We start from the raw sequence: 21,379 nt of genomic DNA, 5'->3' as shown, positions 1-21,379 counted from the left end.
GCCGAGAGATAAAGACCGGGATTTATTCCGTTCCATCCTTCAATGCCCGTAGCCCCGGCGGCAGCGCTCCGGCCCCGCACGGATCCCCCCGCTGTCCCCCGCGCCAGCGCGGGGCCGGGCGGGGGCGGCTTTCAATGCAGCTCGTGGATGGGGGTCACGAAGTGAGAGCAGGGGAGGGCGAGGGTCGGTAACGCTGGCACGGGAGGCACGGCAGCACGGAGCAACGGGAACGGGCTTGAGGCACTTGCCAGGAGCCGCCGCAGGTGCGGGCTGGGGGAAGGAGGGGAAGAGGCACGGAGAAGCCGACGAGGAGCCCGGCCGAGGCAGGTTGGAGGCAAGGCAGAGTGGGCAGGCTCCTCTGCAGCTGGAAAAGCAGCTCCCCGAAGGAAAAGGCACAACCCCAGGGCTGTATTCTCTCCCCTCTGAGCGTGGTCCACCAACAGCTCCCAGGACAGTGCTGCCCTCAGTCCTTGACCTGGGACTGCTCCCCGAGCAGGCGGGATGCAGATCTCAACCTGTGAGGCAAAGAGCAGTGTCAGCTCCCACCAGGCTGCCACCCCCTAGCCCCCCAGGCTCGCTGTGCCCCCTGGCTCGCTCACCTGAGAGCCGGTGGCCCAGGCTGGCCATCTTGGCAGGATGTGACATCAACCAGAAGTTGCGCTTGTTCTGTAACTTCTGGAAGGGGTTTGAGTCTCTCCTCCGCTCCTGCTTCATCTTCTTCATTTTCTTTACCTGTGCAGGGGTAAGAGAGCACTCAGGCCAGAGTGTAGAGGCCCCATCTTCTTCCCACCTGGCCCAGCCCGGCACCAACCTTTCCTTTGTCAAACTCCTGGTCCCACTCATCAATGACGGTCTTGCTTTGGGCCAGTGCTGTGTCCCGAATGGCATCCTGGCTCACAGCTGAGATCTCACCCTGCCAGGTCAAGACTGCAAGCAGCAAAGTCAGCAGAAGGACCAGACTGTGCCCCACTGCACCAGGCCCCAGCCCGGGCCCAAGGAGCCCCTTGCTCCAGCTCCCCACCCTGTGCCACCCCCAGCAGGCCCATGGCCATCTGCCTGGTTCCAGGTGCACCCTCCTGCCTGCACTGGGGTGGGGGGAGCTCAGGCCCTGGCAGAGCTGGGGGGGCTCTGTCCCCATCCAGGGCTTAGGACAGGGGGGCTGTTTGCCCACCCAGGTGAGCTAGGATTACCTTGTTTGCCATAAGCCTTGTCCAAGGAATTCTGGAGAAGTTTGTCCAGCACGCTGGACTCCTGGCCCTCGGGGGCTGTGCCAGCCCAGTTGCTGGCCACAGGGCTCAGGACAGCCAGGGAACGCCTCTCATCCCCAGTCTGGCTGTCACTGGGATGTGCTGCCACTGTGGAAGCAGGCAGGGCGAGGATGAGCCAGGGAGCCACCGCGTCCCTCCCTCCCCAAAGCAGATCTCACCCCAGGAAACACCATTTGGACAGATGAGGTCCTGATGGCTGAGGGTGTTTGGGCACACAAGTGCCTGTCCTGGGGGTCAATCAAGAGGCCTGTCCCCACTTCCTCCTCCAGGGCACGGGCAAGGGCTCCCGGGCTCTCCCCCAGGAGCAGCAGGCAGGCCTGGGACAGGGCAGCCCAGGACAGAGGGCAGGACAACAGGCACTGCCAGGCAGCTGTGGGAGCAGCAAGCACTGGGGATGGCACAGCAGTGCTCCAAGGGCAGACAAGCTGCTGGCTTGACCCTGCCAGGCACCAGATGGGGCACAAGCTCATACCTGGGGTGCTGGTGGTGGTGGCTGGGCCAGTGCTGGCAGCCAGGCTGCCGAGGCTTTCCATCCACTTGCGTTTGCGGTGCTTGTGCTCTCCAGCCTCCACGCTCTGATGTGTCTTACAGGGCTCTGGCTCAGTTGTTCTGGAGCTGGGGAAGGCAGCAGGGTCAGCTCACTCCAGCCAGACCAGACTGGGAGAGTGACTTCCAGGATGGAAGCCCCTGACCACAGCCCAGGGAGCCTGACCTCAGGCTCTCACATGCCCCTCGTCCCTCACCTGTCTGAAGACAGCGTCCCAGAGCTGCACTCTTCTGTCTTCTTCAAGGGCTTGTCTTTGCTCCTATTCTTCTTTTTCTTCTTCTTCTTCCTCTTGAGGGGGAAGGTTGGCTCCATGCCCAAGTCAATATGGGGCTCTGGCACATGTTGCTTGGGCCCACTCTTCATGTCCTGACAGACCAGACCATGACTGAGACCATTATCTGCCACCTCCTTCCCCACAACAGACATGAAGTCCCCTTGAGAGAGAATCTTCTTCCTGGGGAGCTTGGAGTCTTTATCAATTAAGTCCTTCTGAGAGCCAATGCTCTCCTTTTTGGGGGGCTTGGAGTCTTTGTCCTTGAAGCCCTCTGGAGAAACAACTCTCTCCTTCTTGGGAGGACTGGAGACCTCATCCACATCCTTCACAGCCCCAGCATAAGGGCTTCTGTCTGTGCTACGATGCTTCCTCTTCCGACGCTTCTTTTTGAAGGAACCCTCTGGTTCCACCTGGCCAGATCCCGTCTCTCTGCTGCCAGAAAAAAGGTGGTGTGAAGTGTGGGCAGAGGAACTGTGGGTCAGCAGGGAGGCTGGGGGCTGAGCAGGCAAGCTGAAGAAAGACTTTTCAGGACTGGGAAGCTCAAGAGCAGATGAGGACAAGCTGAAGGACAGGAAAAGAGGCTGATGCAAAAGCCCCTCTCTTCCTCCCTCCCCTGAACTGCAGATGCTCAACACCCAACTGCTGCCATCTTGTCCACAAAATTGGAATCAGATGTTGCTCTGCAAGGTTCCACAGCAGACCAGGAAAGGGTGGGTGCTGCTGCAGCATGTGCTAGTGCTGAAGGCTACAAGGGAGACCCAGAGCAAGATCTAGACCAGGCCAGTGCCTCCTGATCCCATGGTACATTAGTATGGGGTCAGGGCCTGCAGAACTCCCTCCCACTCTGTGCTGAAGTCAGCCCTTCTCAGATCTGGAGCAAGCCCTGCCAGCCCCAGAGAACTGAAAAGCTGGCTGCAAGGCCACACATATCCCATGGAGTACCCAAGGCTGTCACTGGCCTTCCTGCCACGTGAGAGCCTGGGAGCAATGGCACTGCTTACCTGGACTTGCCCAGAGGGCTAGGAGTGCAGTCAGGATGGGTGGTGGCTGAGTGCTGGGACTGTGCTTGGTGGTCACTCACACTCACCTTCTGAGAAGGTTTGCCCTGCAGGTATTGACATAAATAAACATAAACATAAAACACCGAGGTTCCCATGAGCCAAGAGAAAAAGGGGAGCCCAAAGAAAGGGGAGGAGAACAGACACAGACAGGGGCAGGGAAGGGGAAGATCAGAAGTGTATTCAGTTAGAAGAACAAAGGAAAAAAAAGGAAAGAAATTCAAAGACTTGGAACCACAGTGTACCCTCCTGAGCCTGCTCACTGCCTGTGGAGGAGGCACCTCCACACCCTCCTGCTGTGGCATCACCCCCTGCCACTGGCCCCAGGGGACAGGTGACCCCATGAAGGTGCCAAGACCTCCCCACTGCAGGGACTGGTGCAGTCACCCCTCTGTCCCAGGCAAGGGGACAGGAGCCATCCCCTGCATCACTCAGGGATGTGGACAACAGCAGTGCCTGGTCCCACACCCTAACCCAGAGTGGGGAGAGCAGCCACCACAGCCCTGGGTTAGGAGCTGGGGGATTCTCCCCACACAGCACTGCTCAGCAGGCACCTGGCAGTAGCCCTACACAACATCAGTTTAGAAGGCACAAGATGTCGACTGGAGCCTCTGGGCAGAAGCTCAGGCTCACCTTTTTGGCTGAGAGCACTGGCTTCTTGGCCAGCAGCGGTGGCGTGGCGCTGCCCCACTCCAGTGCAGCACTGCCCAGCGGGGAGGGTTTCACAGCAGCTGTCCCGCAGCTTCTGGGGACAGAGTCTTTAGGGACAGCAGGCTTGCTGCCAGGGCCAGCGGGGAGGTGGGTGCTACAGTCCCTTCCCTGAGGGGTGCAGAAGCTGCTGGAACTGCTCTTGGCTTTGTGGGTCTCCTTGGCCAGCTGCCCTACTGTGCTGCCCTGGGAATCCTTCTTCAGGGTCCTGGCCATGGCCCCACAGCCACTGGGCTCATGACTGGACTTGGGCAGCTTGGATGAGGTAGGTGGCTTCTCACTCTCTGAGTCCCGTGGGGGCAGCCCTGCTTTGGCCCCGTTCATGGTGCTGGTGACATGGAAGCCTGCTCTGGGCATGCCAGGTGTCTTCTTGGGCCTCTGGACTGTGTCACAGCCCAGTGGTGTGGCCTCGTGGGTGGCTTTGTGGGGCAGTTTGGATGATGGGGTCTGAGAGGGTAGCTTTGATAGAGCAATTCCATTTGTCAGTTTTGACCCCATCCCAGGAGAGCTGCGGGCGACAGGGACTCCAACATCACCTGGGCCTGGCAGCCCCTTCCCCGGCAGCTTGTCTTGTTTCTACACAAGGAGAAAGAGAGGAGTTCAGTGAGGAGAGTCAAGGAGCCACACAAACAGTGATACTGCCCTCGCCATGCCCAGCCAGGATCCCTGTGTTCAGCAGGGTCAGGATCTCTCCTGCACAGCACCCTCCCACTCATCCACCTCCCAGCACGGCTGCAGCCCCAGTGCCCGTGGAGCACCAACCTCCAGGACTCACCGGGCCCGTGGGTGGCACAGACAGGGTCCCGTTCATCTCTGTTCTCTTCATTTGCTGGGAGTCACTGCCGATGTGTGGGCTGAAGGCAGCTGCAGCCCTGGGCCCTGCTGAGCTCTTCCTGGGGCTGCACAGCCTGGGGAAGGCAAAGTGCCAGAGTCAGCCAGGCTGTGTGGGTGAGCAGACAGACACAAGGAAGGGAGTTCCAGAGGCTCCAAGGAGGTGAGGTGCTACAGCAAGCCATGACAAGGGGCTGGACCGCCACCCCCCACCCTGAGCCAGCACACGCACAGGGGCAGTGGGGCAGGGCTAGGGGGCCAGGAGGCACAGACCTCTTACCTCAGACACAGGAAGACACAGGCTCTCTTACCTCAGGTAGAACAGCACATAGGCCTGCTGGTTGAGAACCACCTTGATGTTGCTGGGATGGACCTCATGATCGTTCATTCGATACCACTGCCCATTGCTGGCCTGTGGAAGGAGAACATGGACTCTGGTCAGGCTGTGTCTGAGGAGAAAGTGTCACGCTCTGGCCAGGGACCCTCCTGACCTGCAGAGCAGCAGGAACAGCACCTGTCACCAGAGCTCCTCTCCCCAAAACCCACAGATGGCCCAAGGGCAGGCCAGGGATCTCTGTCAGGGCAGACCTTCCTGCAGCAGAGCAGAGTCTGTGCCCCATGGCCAGTGCTCTACACCACCCACCCTGCCAAACACCCTCCTTTCTGCACCCTAAAGGGACCCACAAGCACCTACCAGGCCCCAGCCCAGACAGGATCCTGAAGGAGCATCCTGGGCTCACCTTCACATAGCAGAAGTAGTGCCCTGCATTGCAGCTGTACCCAGAGTGCACCAGCACTGCATAAAGTCCATATGTGATGGGATCGCCCTTGGGCTCAGACATGTAAGGGCGGATGTCCAAGAACTCAGGGTATCCCACGTCCTGTGAAAAGAAGATGTCTCAGGAGCTGGCATGGCTTTCTTGCCACAGCAAGAGCAGCTCTGCTGTGTTACAAGTCCCATCGCTCGAGGGACGGGACAGGCTCTTCCCAGGCAGAGACTGTGATGAGAACATGCCAGGATGAGCCCAACCTCCCCCAGAGAGCAGTGGGGAATGGCTGCAGGCCTGCACCAGGACCACCTCCTGCCCTGCTCAGAGAGCAGGACCTTGGGCCAGGACACAGCCCTGACTGTGGATCACTGACACTCACCTTGGTGATTTTCCTTCCACCTGAAGAGCTGCAGCTGCCAAAGCGTTTCAGTGAAATCGTGAGGACGTTGGAGGCTCGGTGGATGGTGAAACGTTTGCTGGCTGACACTTTCTTCCTGCACCTGCCCAGGAAAAGCTCAAGCTATTCAAGCTGTTCCAACATCCAGATGGCTGCCTGCCCTGGCCACCCAGCAATGGCAAACCCGATGGGAATGGTGCTGCTGACACCAGGCACTGCTCCAGACACCTCCCCATGGCCATGTCCGCTGGCCCAGGTCCTCCTCTGGAGACAAGGGAGCTGAGGAGCAGCAGGCTTCATCACAGGCTTCCATGGCCCTGTGCCTCATGGTTTAGCCATGGAGCAGGTACAGAAGCCCTCCCATATTGTGGCACCCCGTTATGCCCCCAGCACCCCACACTCACATGCTGCACCTGTAGGCGTTGTCCCCACCCAGCTGCTCTGGCTTCACAAACAGCTCCAAGGCACGCACGATGTTTGCAGCTCGCTGCAAGGACAGGGTGGGGGTCAGGCCATGAAGGGCTTGTCCACACCACAGCCCCACTCCCTGCAGAGGTGCTGGCCCCAGGAGAGAGCACACAGCCCAGGGCTACAGGCTGCCCCAAAGCCCTGAGCCTGCCCCTGGCACGGTGTGGTGGCTGCTCTGCCCCACAACACTGCCAAGCCTTCACGGAGGAGGCACGGCTCACATCCAGGCAACAGGCACTGCTCTGTGACACAGGGAAGGAGGCACAACAGCAGGAGCTGCTTCTCTCCTGCCAGCACCATGTCTACAGGTTAAGGAGCCTCAGGGCATGAACACCTCCCTCAAGAGCAGAGACCCCCAAGCCTGCAGCAGTACCTCGACCTCCAGTGTCACATCCAAGTAAGGGTCGTAGGTGTCTGAGACAGTCTTGCACTCCAGACATTTCACTGCAGAAGGAAGGGCCGTGAGCACACCCTGGCACAACACCAGCACCTGCCACACCCCAGCACAGCACAGACAGCTGCAGTGTCCCCCCAACCCAGGTCTGGGCTCTGGGATGTCAGCATCAGGATTGACAGCCTTGCAGGGAGGAGGGCTGGCACATCCCCTGTGTGCTGGGGAAGCAGCTCTGGGAACATGGATCCTTCTGCTGATGGCAGTAAGCTGGGGACCCACAGCCAATGGCTTTTCCCATTGCCACAATAGAGGTCATGACCCACAAGTGCTGCAGGACTGACCGACTACAGCTCTGGATAAGTTAAACATGATAAGCCATTTTCCCAAAGGGTTTTAGTGCCCAGGCCCAGGCCCAGACTGCTGGTACTCACCACGGGACCGCAGGTAACCACCGAAGATCTGGTGAACCAGAGTTGTGGCCTGGGTCTGGCGATCCAGCCTACACAGAGACAGCAGCAGCAGATCTCACACTGCAACAGCCACCCTTGTTGGACCCCTTATGACAGCCCCCCTCTACGTTCTGGCCAGTGGCCGGGCTGTGGAGCCCCAGAAGCAGTGGGAAGTCGCAGCCCCTGCCAGACTGCTCTCCCTGTGTCACAGCTGAGGGATGCCACCAGGCTCCTACACACACCTTCCTCTAGAAGAAGCAGAAGCTTCTGGCTGGAGCTCAGAAACAGTGCTTCCCAGGACAGAGGGCCTGGGGGAAGCCACCCTCCCACAGCCATATGGCTGGGGCTGAGCTGGCAAGTAGGCCTGTATCCCTCAGCAACTGGGATGCGATCCCAACCTGTAGCAGCCTCCGGATTTGGGGGCAGGACTTCAGCTATGCTGAGGTGGAGGAGTCAGCAGAAGGTGAACAACAGCCCAGAGCCCTGTCCCCAAGGGGCAGAGTGCTGGACCCCACACCCGAGGCCCCTGGAGTCAGAACCTCCCCACAATAAGGCTGACCTGGGGCACATGTTCACTCCACAGTCCACTCCCGTGAGTGCAGGGGACCAGCAAGGGAACAGCAAAGAGCAGTGATGGGCCATCAGGCCCCACATACTTGGTGTAGCCATTCAGACAGGCCTTCTGCATGGCATCGATGGTGTAACGCAGGAACTCGTGTGCATCCTCCTGCCTGCCGAAGCGCAAGTTATGGGAAATCTCTGCAAGAGAGGCAGGACTCAGCACATGCTGCAACAGATGCCATCCCTCCCTGCCTTCCCTGGGAGTTTGAGTCCCAATCCAGACATCAGACTCATGTCACAGAGGAAGCCCCTGGCAGCCCAAGAAGTCTCCAGGCACTCCGAGGCTCCGTGAGTCATCTCAGTGGAGCTGTTTGCCCAAGCATGCCCCAATCCCGATAGTTCTGCTCCCAGATTAGTCATGGGGGATGGGGGGGCAGCCCTCCTTACTCTTGAGGTCTCGGATGATGGAGAGTGGCTTTATTGCATTGCCGCTGTTGGCAAAAGCCTGTATCGTGTGGTTCTGCATAGTGCACATCATGCAGAAGCTTCCGTGGGCACCTGTGGCAGGAGAGACGACACGACGTTGGGGACAAACCCAGGAGAGACAGAGGCAGGACAGGGGGTCTCTGGTTCAATACAGCTCAGCCATGCTCAGTTTTCCCTGTGAGCTCGATGCCCCAGGACATGAGGACTAGCTCATGCCATCCCAGCTAGCACAGCTAGCACAGTCCATCACAGGAGCAGCCACAGCAGCTCCCCAGATGAGACAGCACTCACACTGATAGAAAACAGATCCCAGGCACTCACTGGACAAGGCCATAGGGGCAGATTCCACTGGCAGTCCTGTGAATGGGGCTGCAAGGCCCCTGTGCTCCCTGTGGTGACAGCTCGGAGCTGTCACACTGCTCTTCTGCAGTCCCAGGGGCCACTCAGGACCCCCCTGCTGAGCCCCCAAGAAGCCAGCAGGCTCCATGGGGCCCATCCTAGTCCTGGCTACACCCAGCAGAGACAAAGTGCTCCCACAGACAAAGACGCCAAGCTTGGGAACATTGCTACAGCCAGGAAAAGTGAGCAAGACCCAGGAACCGCCTCTTGACAGAGAAACGGGCAGGAAAGAGCAGGGCAGGGAAGGTGCATCCTGATGTCTGCACTCCCTCACCAGAGGCAGGCACAGAGGTGCCGAGCACAGCACTGTGAGCAGGACAGGCAGAGGCTGCTCTCCCTCCCGGCCCCCACTCACAGGAGCGCCCGTGTTCCCGGGACAGCAGGTAGTTGGTGAGCGGCGGCGTGTAGGTCAGGCACTGCAGAGCCGAGTTCAGGAAGCAGGTGTTCCCCAGGTTACTCAGCCCGGCGCCCACACGGTGCACCCGCTCCCACTTCATGGAGAGCTTGTGGGCAGGGAAGAGCACCTTCTGCGGCTCGGGGATGCCGTCAGCCGCGGCGCTGGGCAGGGCACGGCTGTGTCCTGCGGGGAGCAGAGAGTCAGCCGGGGGTAGGAGCACGGCCGAGGGGTCCCTTCACCCTCCCCACTTACCCCGGGGGTTCTGCGGCCGCTCCGGAAGGCTGCCGGCGGTGCCCAGAGGGCGGCCGGGGGTCTCAGCCCCGATGCGCTCGTACTTGTCCCGCAGGTGCTGCAGCTGCCCGGCCAGGCCGCGGCGGGCGGCCCGGAACTCGATGCGCTGCTGCAGCACGGAGCGGGCGGCGGCGGCCAGCGGCCGGCCCAGCTCCGCCGCCGCCTCCCGCCTCGGCTCCAGCGCCTCCCGCAGCTTCTCCGCGATCATCGCCGTGGGCGGCCGGCCCGGCGGCCCCGGCGGCCGCGGCTGAGGGAGGAAAGGGCCGGCTGAGCGGGGGCACCGGCCCGGCACGGCCGCTCCCGCTGCGCTCCGGTTCTCAGAGCGACCGGCCGCCGGCACGGCCCGCTCAGCGCTCCCCGGGCGGCCGGCACGGCCCGCTCAGCGCTCCCCGGGCGGCCGGCACGGCCCGCTCAGCGCCCCCCGGGCCGCCACGGCCACCGCGCCCGCCCCGCCGCCACCCGCGGCCCCGAGTGCCGCCGCCATATGCGGCCCGGCCCGGCCCGGCGCTCCGCTCGCCACGGGCGGCCCCGCGGGCAGCGCGGAGGAGCGCGGCGGGACGGGGGCGCAGGTCCCGGCGGTCTCGGGCCCGTCCGGCCCGGTGCCGGCAGCGCTCACCATCCGGGTCCCACGGCACGCACGTGTGGCCACACCGCCGCTCGCCCGCCGCCGGCACAAACCCCTTCCGCGCCGGCCCCGCGGGGCGGCTCCGCCTCTGCGCGGCCACCGTGGCTCGCTCGGCACGGCCCAGGCCCGCGTCCGCTCCGCCCCTTGCTCGGAGCAGCCAACGGAGAGCCGAGCTCGGCCCGCCCGCCCGCTGCGGCTCCCGGCGCGGACGGGGCAGGACGCGGCTGCCGAGGCACAGGGGGCCGCTGGCGCCGCTCCTGCCCCGGACGCTCCCACGAGGGGACGTTTCCACGCGGGACCGGCCACGATGCGGTGCCTCGGCCCCGTCCCGGCCCCTCCGGTCACGGCCCCGCTCGGCCCCGCTCCCGGTGCCGTCGGATCCCGCCCTCAGCGCTGCCGCCGGCATCCGAAGCTGGGCCCGCAGCAGCTTTTCCCTCCCCGTCTCGTTCCTTTCCCTCCGGCGGCCCCGCGGGGTTCGCTCCTCTCCGCAGCTGAGGATCCGGGGGGATCCCGGGGGGATCCCGGGGGGATCCCGGCCCAGCCGCCGCAGGGCCGAACCGGAGCAGCGCTCCCCGCCCTTCTTCCCCTTGCCCTGGAGCTCCCGGCACGGGCCCTCTGCGGCTACCGGGGCGGCTCCGGCGCCGGACGAGGAGACGGAAATCACGGCACAGGGACGACAGAGCCGGCGGCAAAACAAGTGGCGATATTGAAGTCAAAGACAGAGGAGCAGCAGCGACAGGAGCACAACGGGTACAGCCATACAGAGCGCCCGGGATGCGCGGTCGGGACTGAGTAAAGGTTGGGGGTATTTTTTTCTTTTTCTTTCTTTTTAATTTTTCTCTTTAATATGTTGAAATTGCCCAGACTGGTCCAGTACGACATCTCAAACCTCACAGGGACGCACAGCATGAAAACCCCCCTGGCACAGGGCTGCAGGGAGCATTCCCGGCACGCTCCCAAAGCCATGGGAGTGCCAGTGCCGCGACAGCCCCGCAGCGCACACCAGCATTGCTGTGGCGTGGGGATGGCTCAGAGAACTTGGGGCCGAGGGGTGTGAGGGGGCCACCGGAGGGGACAGGATTTCCTGCAGCTGCCCTGCTGCCAGTTCCAGGTTCCACTCCCAGCACTGCAGAGAAGGGAGCTCGCCCGGCTGCAGCGGTGGCGAGGGCCACGGCATGGCCCAGCTCTGCACGAGGCGATGATGGACACCCTGTGCCCACGCAGCCACAGCTCCAGCCCCTGGTGCCCTGCCAAGGGTTCCGGGTCAAGCCTGTCCAAGGGTGGCATCTGCAGAAGGATCTGTAGGTGGTTGCAGGGGGACAGAGACCCCTGGAGAGAGGACCATGTGGAGAGAGGGGCAACAGTGCACGGGTGCATGTCAGGGGTGACCCCAGATATGCTAACATGCCCCTCCAGCTTTCTGGGACAAGGCACCTGTGCAGGAGTCGTCTGGCCCTGTGGAAGGCCTGGAGCCCCTTGCTGGGGGTTCTGCCACATGGAAAAGCCCCCCAGAGCCCCTGCCCAGAGGGGTACCCTTTTGGCACCCTGAAAGGGGAGGTAGGTGGAGGGGGAAGGGGTACAGCAGGTTGCCAGGTGCTGCGGTGGGGAGGGCTGTATCTGGAGCTGTGGGGGAGGCTCCCACAGCGGGGCACTGGTAGACCTGCTACGCAGCCAGGGCAGCTCCCACCACTCACAAAGAGCTTTCTTCCTTCACAGCTGCCAGAGCCAAGCATGGCTGGGGGGTTGTGACCCTGGCAGGGAGGTCCCCACACCCTGCTCAGCCCTGCCACGAGCAAAGGACGCCCAGTACAGCTGTGGGCTGCCAGGAGCCCGCAACAGAGCAGGTCCCTGTCCCTGTCCCCCACACACGTGTGGCAGCCACCAGGGCCCCCTGCGGCCGAGCAGGATTTTCATGCTGTCTCCAGGATTTGATATCAGCGTGGACCAGTCTAACATCTCGCAGGTTTTTTCTACTGGCTACTGGAATGCGCTCTTTTGGCTTAGGGGTCCTCGATGTCGAGAAACTCTTGCTTGGGGGGGGCCATGCCGCGGTACCAGGCGCATGAGCCGTCGCTCCTCTTGATGCAGGCGTAGTGCTTCGCCTGCCGCCCATCCACGTTGTTCTTCTCCATCGCCCAGTCTGTCCAGAGACACTCATCCGAGGAGGACACGAAACAGGGGATGGAGAGGCAGCGCGAGATCTGTGTGTAACAGAGACTGTCACCCACCAACCCGAGGGGGCACTGGGCCAGGGGGAAGCAGCACGCTCTGTTTCATCCACCCCCCCCAGCTCTGGACAGGGATGCCAGGCTCACCCTGCCCTGAGGGGCACGCTGGTGATGCAACCCCAGTGCAGGGAACTGGAGAACCCCAGGTTGCCAGTCCCAGGGCTGGCCTTGGTTCCCAGACGGAGGAAGACAGAGGCAGGGCTGCCCTTCCTGTCTGCCCAGCCACATTCTGTGCACAATGTTACCCTTGAAGGACAGGGAAGAGCATCTCATTGTGGAGCCCACCCCTGCCTGGGGGCTGCAGACCCTCCCTGGTATGAGGCATGTGGGAGGTAGCCTGGTTGCTCACCTTGCACTCGCAGCCCATCTGGTACCGCTGGTTTAGGCTCTTCTTCTGGGTTGGGGTCAGCGAGTCCCAGGTGGACACCAAGTCACAGAGCGTGATGTGCATCTTGCCATTGCCCTCTGACTTGCCTGGGGAGAGGCCAGACAGACCATTCAAGGGGGTCGCCCCAGGGCCTCGAGACCCCCGTGTTGACTCATGGTACCTGGGGCCCCTCACTGTGCACTGTCCCTGGTGACCTCTGGGTCACCAGGCTTGTCCCCCAGCTGTCCCCACCATGGCTCGGGGCTGCTGAGCACAGCCAGGACACAGCCAGGCAGTTCCCTGAGGGCTGGTGGCAGGAGCAGGAGGGGCAAAGGGAGAATGTGCCCAGTGAGCAGGCACACATCAGGCACCTTGTGGGGCACATGAGGCATCTGGGCCAGCACTGTCCCAGTGTCCCCCAAGAGCCGTCCCTGCAGTGCTCACCTGCGATGAGATACTCCTTCTTCCCGCCGGTGTCCAGCAGCCGGCCACACACGGCAGTGGATGGAGCCGTGTAGATGAACTCTATGTCCTGGTCGGGGCCCTTGAACATCTGGGGAGCAGAGGCAGGAGTGAGTGGTTGGTGAAGGGGCCATCCCACCCCTCCAGCCCCCTAAACCGATGTGTCCCATTACCTTGATCTGCTTGATTTCATACTGGATGCGTTTGATTGGATTCCCATATATATCGTTCCCCGAATCCACCTCTTTTGCAGAGACAGCCTTGGCTCGGATCACTGGAAGGGAGAGGTAAGGTAAGTGAGGGTGACCAGTCCCACTCAGCCCCTGCATCTCACAGGATCTCCCACCTTCATAGGGGCTACTGCCCACAGCAGACCCCACTGCCTGGCTGCTGCAGAGCCGGCTGTTTCCTGCTGTCCCCAAAGGGATGGGGCTCTGGCACGTGCAGGACAGTGAGCAGCAGCATTGCAGCAGCAGCACCCTCAAGGCAGGTGATAAAGAAAGTTCACAGCAGGATCACCTGGCCCCAGGGCTGGTGAGGCTGTGGCGCTGTGAGCCAGGGGACAGCTCTGCTATGGCAGGGTCCCTGTGGTCACGCTGCTGCCGCAGCCCAGGGTGTGCAGGCCAGCATGTGAGTGCTCTGCACGTGGCAGTGACCTGCAGGAGGCCAGGGCGGGTAGCCAGCTCAACCTTCCTCACCAGCTGGGACATGGGGCTGCCTCATGCTCTGCAGGTTGCCTGGACCTGCAGCCTCCAGTTGTGCCCAGCTCCCTCCACCAGTGCAGGGACTGAAGCTCCTGGGCAGCACCAGGGATGCTGATGGTCGAGGGGACAGTGGCAGTGCCAAAGCTAGAGCTCCTGCTCAGCACACAGGAGGGGGCCTGGCTGCAGGGCAGTGGCTGACAGGGCTCCCTGCTCTGCCAGGAGCATCTCCCCATCCAACAGGAAGGGCAGCACCCCACCCTGCAGGGTTCCCCCGCACCCTGCCAGCCCCCTGAGTGCTGTGGGCAGGGAATGGGGTGCTGGGCACTCTCACAGAGTTCATCCTGGCTCATGTCCCCACTGAAAGGTGCTGGGCTGGGAGCAGCCAGGGACATGCAGAGGTCACCCATGGCCTGGCACAGAGGAGGTTCTCCCACCTGGCATGGCCATGAGAGGGAATCTGACCGCACTCTATAAATACCATGGGGTGTGGGGGCATGCAGACAGGCTATTTAAGCTGAAGGTCAGGGGGACATGGCCCCATGTGGGCGCCAGCAAGTGCCAACAGAGTTTACTCTGGAAAGGTGACAGTGGCACCAACATGAGCAGGGACCAGGGAAGAGGATTCCCAAAATGGCCATCCCCAGTCTCTGGCAGCACTTCTTCAGTGCGGGGCTGGGGGAAGCAATGGCTGCACTGGGGGCTTTCCCAATTGCTCCCATCCCTTGGGAAGGGCTGGGCTGTCCAGGCACAGTGGCAGCACCTCAACCATGCCTGGGGACAGCGCCTGCTCCTCTGTCAGCAGTGTGCTGGGACCACCACAGACACAGGCCACCCCTTGCCCCTGCTGCCACCACATCTCCCGCGTGCCAAGCCCTGCGAGCCACCAGTGTAACTTGGGTGCAACCAGTGCTGGCCCTGTGGCTCCCGTGCGGGGAATGGTTACTGGTTCAGTGGGCTCCAGCCTTTTCCATTCACGTGCTGATGAATCACTTGACAAAAATGCAGCCCGATTCTGGGTGGATTTGTTCTGAACAGTGCGGCTTTGTGGAGGGGACGACTGCGCTGTGCTTTCCCCGCCAAGACCCCGCAGCGCAGCCAAGCTGCTCCACTCCCGCCAGGAACCAGGGCAGCCCTGAGGAGAGCCTGGGACAAGGAGGCTGGGTGAGGGATGGAGGAAACCCCCGGGTGCCCAAGAACCAGTAGTCAGACCTCCCCAAATACCAGTGCCCTCGTTGGCCTTGTCACCCACCACTCTTGCTGCCGACATGGGCAACCACCAGCCAGGGAGCCCAGACCCTCTGTAAGATGAGCCAAGGCTCTCTGGCTCCTGAGGCACATGGCAGGCAAAGCACAGAGTTGGCACTGGCTTACCAAGTTGGACCAGAGATATGCTGGAAATGCTCCTTCCCCAGGCAGGCCAAGCAAGAAGGCGCTCTGTGGGAGCAGAGGGTTCCCTGGCAGAGTGGGACACCCCACTGCTGACATCTCTGCAGGTCCCCAGGGCTGCCACTGTGGCCTCCCCATAGTGAGGACTCCGGACCCTCCAGGGACAGAGGGACCCTGCAGGTAAGCAGGTGCCCTCTGACACCAGCATCAGTCCTATGGTGCCACAGTGCCATGAGGAAGGGTCCCACACTAGGATCCAGGACCCCGTCCCACTCCCCCTGGCTGGGTGCTGGCACAGGTCAGCCAGGAGGGACCAGAGCCACAGTGCAGCTCCAGGAGCAAAGCTGGGGACACACAGGGTCACCCAGTGGCACAAAACCACCAGCTTGTCTCTCTGGGCTTGCCAGTGTTGGGGTTTGTCCCCCCCTGGCCCCATGTGGGACTACCCCACCTCAGGGCACCACTGTGCTTGCCTGTGCCCCATGGGAGGAAGGGCAGCACAGGGACCCTTGGCCATGGGATCCCCCTTTCTATCCCAAGACTTGCAGAATGGCTGCCCCTTCCTCTGCTAGCCCACCCCAAACCCCACCAAGCCACCCTGCCCACACCCACCTGCAGCTGCCCGCGGACAGCAGGGGCCACTGCTGGGCTGGATGCCCAGGGAACAAAGCTCCCTTCTCCAGGGCTGCTGGCCGCGGAGGGGCCGGCTGCCAGTGCCAGCACTGCCCGCTGCCTGCCTGGCACTGCCAGCCCAGGCGCCTGACCCCTCGGTGAGGGCAGCCCCGCGGTCACTGCGCCCTGCTTGAGGCCGGCGGAGCAGGGGAGACAGCTAACCACTCTGGGAGGGATTCCTGCACCCCCGCCCTGCCCGGCGCAAGGACAACAACCCCTTGCCGGTGCTTGCTGGCATCCCAGTGCCTGTCCGCACCGCCGCGCCCCGGCTCAGAGGATGCTGAGGCTGGAGGCAGCCGGGCTGAGCAGGGCAGCCCCGCAGCGGGGAGGAAGCGGGGGCCGCGGAGGCTCCGTGGTGCCCAGCAGTGCCCGTGGGGCGGCGACAGGCGCCGGGTCCCGCTCGCCCGCCGGCCGGAGCGGGAGGCACGGGCTGAGCGCTGCCGTGGCCGCGTGCGTCATTCCGGGAGAGGATGGAGCCCAATCAGCGGCAGCCCCCGCCTCAGCCACGGCCCCTCTGCGCCAGCCGCACCGGGGGGCACCGGCCCCGCCAGGCTCGGCGGGGCTTGCAGGCACCTGCACCCCCGCAGGGACGGCTCCCACCGCAAATCCCTTCCTCTGCCCGCTCCCTGCTGGCTGCTGGCAGTCCCCAGACCCCCCGAGTCTGTCCCGAGGAACCGAGCGCTGGGATGGCTGGGATCGGTGAGTGCTGTCAGGGGCTGCATCCCAGCTGCCCCCGCCCCAGGCAACACCGAGCCCCTGCTCTCCCCTGCCCCATCAACTGCTGCCTCGCAGGGCCACAGCCACGGCTTTGCCTAGAAGGGCTCAGCATCACCCCCTCACTCCCCACGCTGCTCCCGAGGAGATGGAGCAGGAGCTGGGTTTCCTGCTGTGGCCCCTGGTCTGGCTGTGGCACCGCTGGGCAGCTGAGCATCTCCTGCAGCACAGCAGCCCAGGCCCCGCTGCCTGGTCACAGCCCCAGCGAGGGATGGCGGATGGGGCAGCCCCAAGCCCTTGGTCCCTGCAGAAAACCCCTGCTCATCTCCAGAGCCAGGACATGCAAACACAGGCTGGCAGACTCTAAGTTATCAGCCCCAGTGACACGAGCCCAGCCCTTCTACGGCCCCAGCCCCTCAGGCACCCTCCATCTGATGCAGAGTTGTATCTGCCTGCCCTTGCACCACCTGGAACTGCAGCCCTCGGCTGCACAGTCCCTGCACAGCAGAGCAAGTGCAGGGGCAGGTGCAAGTCCAGAGGGGCCATGGGGATGTGGCCCATGCTATGGAGAGGAGATCCCAGGGCCAGGACCCCACACTGTGCTCACCCCCCTCTACTGAGGGTAGAGGATGAGCCTTGGGGCCCATTCACCTTGGGTGCCCCCAGCCAGCACTGCAGGACATCAGCCATCCCCACAACACCACATTTCTGTCAAGGGCCCAGCCTGGACAAAGGTCCCTCCAGTCACAGCAGCTGGGCAAGGTCCCAGCAGCACCGGGAGCCCGAGTTCTCCCTGGGCTCCACACAACACCTGCTGGGATGGAACTGGCTGAGGAGCATCCTGACTCCAGAGAGCATCCAGGGGGAAGATAAGAAGCAGCAAAAGGCCAGGGAACGCAGGATCATCCCAGGCTGAGAGCCGCTCTGCCCCCAAGCCGAGTGCTGTTTTCACTTAGGCCCACACGAGGCACATTTGATACAGACGAGCTGCACAAGCGGCTTGGGCTGGGAGCCTGGAGGTGCCAGCGCTGCCCCGGCAGGACAGGCTCCGGGTGCCTGCAGGACGGGCACCTGCTGAGGGCAGCGGGGCAGCCGGAGACCAAAGCTCCGCCAGGCAGTGCCCTCCCAGGGGACGGTGCAGACAGACAGGGCCGCCAGGACAGACAGTGACTCAGCAGCTGAGTCAGGGCTGAGCCGGCACCCCACGATGGCTGGTGAGTCACGAGTGCCCCGAAAGCTGATCCTGACAGGAGCGTGATGCGAAGCCACAGCCGCGCTGCCCGAGCAGGCACGGGGCATCCTGTGGGCCAGGGACACCAACTCCAGCAGCAGCTCCCAAAATCCAGTGCTCCATTTTGTCTCAAAACCTCCCCGTCCCCAACACGCCTCGTGGTGAGGCTGGGCACTCCAGGCAGCAGCCAAGTGCTGTGGGAGTTGCCCTCACGGCGGAAAGACGCTGGGAGTGGGGTCTGGAAGGGATGCCTGTGAGGAACATCCTGCATCTGGAGCAAGGGACAGGGCAGGGCCATCCAGAGGTTGGGCTGCCTCAGTGTTTGGGAATGTTACCTCTCCAGCTGAGCCTGGGAACGGGCCCGCGAAGGAGAGCGCCGGGAACTGGGGCCGGCCTGTTCGGTTCATATGTTAAAATTTAATAAGGGCATTATTCATAGAAAGAGGAATCCAGATCCCGGCGCTGCCAAGCCCTCCCTTTCAGCAGCATCCAAGCCGAACAAAGTGGGACGGGGGAAAGGAAATGCCTGGAAATAAGGCGCAGACAGGGGTGACCGAGCCGTGGCGGCAGCTGCCGGGAGCGGGGGCTCCTCCGGGCCGGTGCCGTAGCGGCACTCGGAGGGTCCCGGACGCCCCCGGGCCCCGGCCCGGCTGCCACGTACCCCCGCGGTGTCATCAGAGCCGGGGGAGGCCGGGCCCTCCCGTGTCATTTACCGGGGGGCGGCCAGCGGGGACCCGGCCCCGGCGGAGCCGCCCCCGGGAGCGACGCTGGGCGCGGGAGCCCCCCGAGCCGGCGGGAGGAGGTGCGGGGTGGGACGGGCACAGCCCGGACCGAGGGACCGCGCCCGGCCGCGCATCGCCACCCGCCGGCACACCCCCGGGCCGGGCAGGTGCCGGGGGTCGGGGGGCTCTGCCCGCTCCCCGCCCGCCCCGCTCCAACTTTCCGCTCCTTCCCCCGCCGGGAAGTTGGCGCGGGCGGGGCCGGGCGGGGGCTCGGGGGGCTCGGGGCGGGGTTCCCCGCGGCGCTCACCTACGTCGGCGTTGCAGAAGGCCTGTTGAGGGTGGATGGGCGAGCAGCTGCAGGCGTCGGCCGGGCGGGCCCTGCCGAGCAGTAACACCGCCAGCCAGGCCAGCAGGCTGGGCAGCGCGGCGGGCATGGTGCGGGGCTGCGGGCGCGGCCACCCGGCCCCGATCCCGCACCCAGCGCCGGGCCCGGCCGAGCCGCCGCCGGGAACTTGTGTCCGGCCGGGGCGGGCGCTCTGCGGCCGCCGCTCCGTTGCCTTCACGGAGCCGTTCGCTTCCTCCCCGCCGCGCTCGGCCTCGCTCTTTAACGTGCTCCGGGGATCTGCTGCTCCTCCTCCGCGTGGCGCGGGGCCAGCCCGGCTGCGCCCGCCCTCCGCGGGATGCGGCTCCGCCGCGACCGCTGCCCCCGCCCCGGCGCGGCCCCCGCCGCGGGCACCGGCCGCCCCCGCCCCGGCGCATCCCGGCCGCCCCCCGGCCCCAGCGCTCCTGGAACCGCCGCCCCGGACCCCGCCCAGGGACCCGAAACCCCCGCTCCGCAGCTGCCCCCGCCCGCGCCAAGCACAGCAGCGGATGGCCGGACAGGCAGCAGAATTCCTCCCCGCCTTCGGCCCCTCCAACCCAGCTTGTCCCACAGCCGCGCTCCCTGCCTGCTTCCTGCTCCCACTGCGGGTCCCGTGCCACAACGACCTGCCCGAGGCCTCGGGCTTCCCCGCTAGGCAGCAGCTCCTGCCCTGGAGCACAGCTCCAAAACCCCACCTTGTCTCTATCCTGGATGCATGATGCAACCCCGGTGGGCAGCTCAGCCCCCGGCTGCTTTAGTTCATTCTTCTCAGCGGGGTGGTGAGAGAACTGGGAAGGGGAAAGTGAGAAAACTGCTGGCTGAGATAAAGACAGTTTTACAGGTGAAGCAAAAGCCACACACAAGCAAAGCAAAGCAAAGCAGGGAGTTTTTTCATCCCTCCCCGTGGCAGGCAGGTGCTCAGCCATCCCCAGGGCAGCCGGGCTCCAGCACCTGAAGGTGACTTGAGAAGACAAACGCCATCACTCTGAACGGTCCCCTCCTTCCTCCTTCTTCCCCCAGCTCTATATGCCAAGTATGATTCCATACGGTGTGGAATATCCCTTGGGTCAGCTCTTCTGTGTCCCCTCCCGAGTCCTTGTATCCCCCCAGCCTCTCAGTGGTGGGATGAAGAGCAGAAAAGGCCTCAAGCTGTGCAAATGCTGCTCAGCAGTAATGAAAACATCCCTGTTATCAACACTGTTCCCAGCACAAATCCAAAACACTGACCTACACCATCTAATATGGAAAACCCAGACTCTATCCCAGTCCAAACCCACACATTGTTATTGCTGTGGAGGTGTCAGGATGCTGCTGCTGCCACTGTGCCCATACTCTGTGCCTGGCTGGCTGCTGAGAGCGCTCCATCCTCGCAGCAGTGCCTTGTCTCAGCACAGTGGGCAGGGACACAGCTTCGGAGCACAGCTGGGCCAGGTGACACGGGCACGTGTTGGCAGGACAGCCACCACGGCCACCAAATATGCTCCTGAGGCAGCCTCTTGCCGCAGCACTGCCGTGGATACTTGCAGTAGAGGCAAGTAATAGAGGTCTCAGTCTCCAGGATGAGAAGAAACAGCAGAACTGGGCAGCTGGACCTGGCCCAAACCCTGACTGAGCCTGCAGGGAACACGTGGGAGGTGACAGCACCAACAGCGCTGGGATGCTGGATGACACCTGGGATGGGGCCCCAGGTCACCAACTCCTCTGTGGGCTCACGGGTCTCTGTGGGTCTGCAGAGGCTGCAGCAGCAGCAGAATTCAGCTGGTCTGGCTGCCGGAGGCGTTGGTGCTGCTGCTCCGAGGGCAGCGCAGTGCTGAGGGCAGGGGCCCAGGGATGTTCCAGCCCAGGGGACGAGAAGGGACCTGCATCAGGGACAGCCCTGGGGCCACAGCAGGTGCTGTGGAGCTGCCAGTGCCAGGCTGGGAGGGTGAGTGAGGCCGGGAGGGTGAATGAGGCCAAAGGGATTGCCAAGCAAAGTGCAAGTGATGGTTGAGTGGCCGTCATGGACTGTGGCCAGCTGGCGCCCAGTGTGGGCTGCAAATGCACCCTGGGTGCCCTGGGCTGGGTGCTGCACGATCCCGAGGCCACGTGCAGGGGCCAAAGCCAGGTCTGTCCATGGCACTGGGGACAGGTCCCTGTCTAGAGACAAGCGCATCCGCTCGCAGCCCAGCACTGGCCGAGTCATTGTCTGGGCTAAATGAAAACACATGTCTGGCCTCCTCTGCGTTCTGCATGGCTCACAGAGGTGCTGACAGTGTAAACAGGGATGGGGGGAGCAGCCTGGCTGGGTTCTTGGGAGGGCCCCATCCACTCTGCAGATCCTTCCACCCAACCACAGCCTGACTGCTGCACCAACAGGCTCCCTCCTTCCCGAGCATGGCTGCTCCCCACAGCAGAGCAGTGCCAGGGCATGGCAGAGGGATACAGGGGGCACAAGGGCCCCCCCAAAGCTTCAGCTCTCTGAAGGCCTACTTGCTGGCAGACCTGCCCTAGGGGCAGTGTTAAAGGGGACCAAACTGGGGACACCACAGAGCCAAACACTGTTCCTGGCATGAGGATATGCTGCCCTATGACCTGGGGCAGGGCAAGCCTGAGCCACGTCAGTGTGGGCA

General features: G+C 63.4%; 2 protein-coding genes across 4 annotated transcripts; both read right to left on the bottom strand.

Moving 5' to 3' along the window:
• USP36 (ubiquitin specific peptidase 36) lies at positions 1-10,015 on the bottom strand. 3 transcript variants are annotated; one of them, XM_086857042.1, is made up of 20 exons: positions 9,915-10,015; positions 9,260-9,545; positions 8,966-9,190; positions 8,173-8,283; positions 7,821-7,923; positions 7,147-7,214; positions 6,695-6,765; positions 6,258-6,340; positions 5,836-5,956; positions 5,427-5,567; positions 4,998-5,098; positions 4,631-4,763; positions 3,781-4,431; positions 3,091-3,194; positions 2,012-2,650; positions 1,741-1,883; positions 1,191-1,355; positions 812-927; positions 600-732; positions 1-515 (listed from the first exon to the last, which is right to left on the bottom strand). In XM_086857042.1, the coding sequence occupies exons 1-20, from the start codon at positions 9,915-9,917 to the stop codon at positions 511-513; spliced, it is 3,402 nt and encodes a 1,133-aa protein (XP_086713168.1). In that variant the 5' UTR covers positions 9,918-10,015; the 3' UTR covers positions 1-510. The 3 variants fall into 3 exon arrangements, with proteins under 3 accessions (XP_086713168.1, XP_086713169.1, XP_086713170.1); XM_086857043.1 differs by having other exon boundaries at positions 2,012-2,521; XM_086857044.1 differs by lacking the exon at positions 9,915-10,015 and having other exon boundaries at positions 2,012-2,521; positions 7,724-7,923; positions 9,260-9,495.
• A 590-nt stretch (positions 10,016-10,605) lies between these two features.
• TIMP2 (TIMP metallopeptidase inhibitor 2) lies at positions 10,606-19,061 on the bottom strand. Its single transcript, XM_086857051.1, has 5 exons — positions 18,717-19,061; positions 13,154-13,254; positions 12,963-13,071; positions 12,501-12,625; positions 10,606-12,124 (listed from the first exon to the last, which is right to left on the bottom strand). Exons 1-5 carry the CDS (start codon positions 18,841-18,843, stop codon positions 11,924-11,926), a joined length of 663 nt encoding a protein of 220 aa, XP_086713177.1. The 5' UTR covers positions 18,844-19,061; the 3' UTR covers positions 10,606-11,923.
• Positions 19,062-21,379: the final 2,318 nt, after the last annotated feature.

This window comes from Cyanistes caeruleus, chromosome 19 (genome assembly GCF_971803275.1).
Source record: "Cyanistes caeruleus chromosome 19, bCyaCae1.hap1.1, whole genome shotgun sequence".
In the NCBI taxonomy this organism is placed as follows: domain Eukaryota; kingdom Metazoa; phylum Chordata; class Aves; order Passeriformes; family Paridae; genus Cyanistes; species Cyanistes caeruleus.
The sequence above is the reverse complement of the archived record's forward strand: the minus strand, read 5'-3'. Positions and strand labels throughout refer to the sequence as shown.